Raw genomic sequence first — 4,901 nt, forward strand, 5'->3', positions numbered from 1 at the left:
TTTGTAAAATACACTAAATATATCTTAACGAGATTGAAGGAGACAATCGAATCAATTTAAGAAAAAATTTCATTATGGTGGACCATGAATACCACAAAAAGAAAACTAGCACACTTTTGGAAATATTAAAAAGAGATAATAAATATCAATTGAAAATTGAAAAATAATGATGATAAATTATTTTATTGCATTAGATATTCAGCAAAACAATATTATTAAAAATTAAATGGCATAAAATATATTTTTTGAATCAATTAAGTTTTGGTATTTTTTTTATTCTTATGTTTTCTAAAAGAGAGAGAAAAAAGATGAAGAAAGAAGGAAAAAGAAAAGGTAAAAGTAGGTTAAATATATATTTTAGGGTCGATAATTTAATTCTGTTACCAAAAAAGAAAAATTCCCTTTTTTAATGTGAAACATAAAATTACCAAAAGGCCCATTCGTATTCGCCAAGAAATCATCACGAAAGATTCCAAGAGAAAAACAATTATCACGGATTAGAACATCCCAACCGTCCGATTTAAAGTGATGATCGCGTGATTAGATTGATGAAGATGATCGAACGGTTGAAAATTGGAGTGCAATGTAGATCTGCTGTAGTGTAGTATTACACCGACATTGAAACAAGGGGGCGCCGTGGAAATAATGATAAACAAGGGGTAGCTTGCAGAATTGGTAATTCATCTTTAGCGCTCCATCAGCCCCTAAACCTTAACATAATCGGTTTTTCTCTGCGTTTCTTCCTCTTCTTTCTGTTTTCCTTCATTTGCCGAGTGGGTTTTCTGAATCTTTGATTTTTATTCTAGTTCCTTTTTTGAATTTGTATCCTAGAAGGAGGGTTTTGGAGTTTTGAGTTCCTTCGATCTTCTACTGGCTTAAAGAGGTATGGATTTTTTCAAACCATGTTTGACTTCGATTGAATCGGAATAATCTAGATCATTTGTGTTTGGATGTGAAGAAAAAATTTTGTTTCTTACGTTTTCTGAGGTTTTGAATTTCTATTCTTGTTCTGTCGTCTTCCTTGTTTACTCTGGTAGATGTTTTCGTTTTGTTCTGTTTGATGTTTTTGCGATTCTTTGCTATGGTATGAGACTGGAAAGACTTGGTCAAGTTCTGATTTTCTGAAGGAAGTTTTCTTTATATACTTTTGCTTGATGAGTTGTGGATTTTGTTACTGTATTTGGATTGGATTTTATGGGTTTTCTAATAATTTTAGGGTTTCTAGCAAGAAGATGAAAAAGGGAATCGATCGAATATATGTTCAATTTTAATCCTAACATAGAGTTTTGTTCCTTCGTTTTCGTATCCTTTTTTCTGAAACTACAGGGAATTAGACCAAACGAGTTCGAAAACCATGGGTTCGGAACAGAACGATGGCACAAGCTACCAGCCATCGGAGCCGAAGCTCTGCGCGAACAACTGCGGCTTCTTTGGTTCGGCTGGTACTGAGAATCTCTGCTCGAAGTGTTACAGAGACTCTCGAATCAAAGAAGAGCAAGCGGCTTCGGCCAAAGCAGCGATGGAGAAATCCCTTCAGTCCAAAATTTTAAAGCCGGCAGAAGGTAATTCTCCAGTTGTGTTTTCCGATTCACCAGTGGATTCAGCTTCACCATCATCGTCCACTGGAATTTCCCTCGGCAGTTCCAACAAATCTCCATCACCGGATGTTCCAAACCGGTGCCGGAGCTGCAATAAGAAGGTGGGATTGATGGGGTTCAAGTGTAAGTGCGAGCTAACCTTCTGTGGACTTCACCGGTACCCAGAGAAACACAACTGTTGTTACGACTTCAAAAGTATTGGGCGGGAGGAGATCGCCACAGCCAATCCCGTAGTGAAGGCCGACAAGGTTGAAAGGTTCTGAGTTCTGAGAAGGGTTTGGGTAGGAATTTGGTAAATTCTTAGTGGGTTTGTTGGTCTGATTGGTCGTCTTTGTTCTTCTTTTTTGTCTCTGTTTATTTGGGTTGGGGTTTATTTTGATGGTGGGGAAAGCTCTTATGCTTGGTTTGCTTGGAAGTTAGCAACTATGGGTGAATAATGCAAGTTTGATTCCTTTTGATTCTGGTTTTCCTTTTCGTTTACTCCAGTGTTTGTAAAGATTAGGCATTCAGTGGTTTTATGAATTTGAAATTTGAAGATGAACACAAAAACAACCATTCTTCATTATTCTTTTTTGATCAAACTTTGAATTCCATTTGAATTTGACATTGGAATTCTCGTGGGAAGCTATCTCCGGTAGTCGGAAGTTCTATTTGGCCCGTGATTCCCACGTTCCAAGTTGATAGTGGAGATTTTTTTTACAAAAATTTAATAGAAAAATGAAATCTGAAAAGGGGTTGGTTTTGAATTCATTTTAAAATTAGAGAATATCTAAACAAAAGAGGATTGATTATGGAGCGATTCTTTCAAAGTGCGTTGATCCACATATCAAGGGTTAGTGCTAATGAGTATATATTACCCAAGTCATATTGAAGTGAAATAAACTATCCTCATAAAGTTTTAAGCTGTGTTTCCAATAAAATTCATTGATCAATTTTGTATTTTCATGTTTATGCAAATTAATTTGTTGATTACAATTGCTAGAAGTTCATCTCACATGGAGATTATCTTTTTTAATCAATTCTTGACATTTTGTTGAATCACACTTTGTGATATGACTGATGTGTTGCTGGATATGAGTTTACAAGAAATAATAACATATTATAGAAATTTAAGATTATCATTTTTTTTTTAGAATTTACAAAAGATAATAGTGTATGTTTCAAAGAAGGGGCATAACTTATACATGAACGAGAAAAATTTAGAAATTTCAAAGTTGAGAGCTGCAACTTTTTAGCTTAATCTTAGTCCTTTATCAAGGAGATGTTTTCTTATTTAGCACTAGGCCAATCCATTATTTGAATCGATAAACTATTAGACTAACCCAATGCCTGGTGCTTTGCGAAGGAGAAATCTACCAAACCAATTACTCAAAGACATTAATCCTTTGACTGAGCAAAGAAAGAAATCAGAGAAAATAAACGGACGAAATTGTATTATTTATTTATCTCGGTGAAGATATATTATGTCTTTTTTCCTTTTGGAAATTATTTCTATGCTTAGGTTGGCGATGAAGTTGTAGTTGTTATATTTAAAATACCACACAATAAATGTAGGTCAAATTAATCGACTTTTGACTAAATTGTTTGAATAGATGAAAGACTTGATTTCAACCCACAGTTCAAACACAAAGGTAGATATATTCAAGATTATTAATCATTTTGGAATTAAAATAAAAGAATTCAAGAGAATTATTTGTAAAAGTCTTGAAAATAGAGGGTCGATTATTGCAAGAAATGAACCTTCAGTGGTTGGTATTTCTTTTTCAATTGAGGTACCACATTATTGTGGAATAGTTATATGCTACAAGATGGCATATTTTAAAACAAATCTCCATTGACTTGTTTTGTTTTACCTTTTTCAACCTAATATTAAATATTTCTTAAAGTTTTTAAATGTCATCAAATAATATATCACAAGTATAAATTAGTTTTTACGAGTGCTCAAGATGACGTAAAACATAATTTCTAAAGATGTTATCACATTGATTTCTCCTCGTCTAGAAACCTTTTTCTTTTTAAACATAAAGAAAAATGTCACCTTCCAACTTTTGGAATGGGACGAAAGGTGTGAAGAGTGTTCAACAATACTCCAAAACTTAAAGAAGAGAAAGAAAAAAGAAGCAACTTTTTTTTGGGGGGCATGAAGAGAATGTCCCAATTTCAGATATGTTATGGCTTAGAAGCAATGAAGTAAAGAGTTTGCATTGCATGTGCACTCAATGAAACAAGTCCAAAAGGCTGGCCTTATCCCACCAGCTATTGTAGCAAAGCAAAGGCAGCTTGACACACAGTTTATAAAAGTAGAATTCCACAAAATACCATTATTGAATAATATAGGTCCATTTGATAACGTTTCTATTTTTCGAGTTGTAAGTAACATAATAACGTGTTTGGTTTTTCGTTTCTCACTACTTTTAAGAAAGGTACCCAAAATTATGTAAAATTTTCTAGAACAACCGAAATAAAGTTTTGTATGTTTTTTTGGTTCTATTCAAGCTTTTTCCAACACACGATAAGGAGTACTATTCGATAATTTTTTTTACATTATTAAATCATGATTAATAAATATATAATTTTTTTAATATTTCATTTTAAAAATTTATTGTCGTGTAATTTTTGTACATTTTAAATTTCAAATCTCATAAAAAAAAAAAAATGGTTTTCCTATTGTTTTCAATATTAATAAGAAGAAAACAAAGAAACAGATCAGAAAAGTAATTTTAATTTATTTACTAAACAGGAGGAAACAAAAAAACAAGAGATAAAAAATGAAAATGTTACCAAAATCGAGGTTTAGATAGTTCCCAAAATTCAAACTCCTATCAACAATAAAGGCATGTCACCTCAAAAAGCTATCATAATAAAGCCCTACATTTTTACTTTCACTTCAACATTATTTTCTCTGTTAGACCCATTGTTCTTTAATATCTCATTCATATCTTCTTCCAATTCAATTATTAAAATATATCTCGATATATCAATCTATATGTAAATCTAAAGGCTTGACATCAATATTGGAGATTAACCAATAAAAACATAGTCTAAAGTCAACATAAACATAATTCAACTGACTTATATAGTCAAATATAAAACTTATACTATCAATTTCAAAGTCCGAGATTTGATCCCACACCTCATATGTGTAAAAAGAAAATATAATTCCAAATTTATTTTGTTTGAATCTAAATGGCATACTAAACAAAGTCTTTGACGTTGAAATATACATATAGTTTAGTTCGTAGTTCAAAATTAAAATCAAGAAATGAAATTTGTTATTGCCTTGAACATTGGTTTAAAAATTCA

At 32.1% G+C, this 4,901-nt stretch overlaps 1 protein-coding gene across 1 annotated transcript; it reads left to right on the forward strand.

Moving 5' to 3' along the window:
* Nucleotides 1–661: 661 nt before the first annotated feature.
* Nucleotides 662–2,160, forward strand: LOC120068442 (zinc finger A20 and AN1 domain-containing stress-associated protein 1-like). Its single transcript, XM_039020212.1, has 2 exons — nt 662–883; nt 1,327–2,160. Exon 2 carries the CDS (start codon nt 1,355–1,357, stop codon nt 1,859–1,861), a length of 507 nt encoding a protein of 168 aa, XP_038876140.1. The 5' UTR covers nt 662–883; nt 1,327–1,354; the 3' UTR covers nt 1,862–2,160.
* Nucleotides 2,161–4,901: the final 2,741 nt, after the last annotated feature.

Source organism: Benincasa hispida, chromosome 12 (assembly GCF_009727055.1).
Source record: "Benincasa hispida cultivar B227 chromosome 12, ASM972705v1, whole genome shotgun sequence".
Classification (NCBI taxonomy): Eukaryota; Viridiplantae; Streptophyta; class Magnoliopsida; order Cucurbitales; family Cucurbitaceae; genus Benincasa; species Benincasa hispida.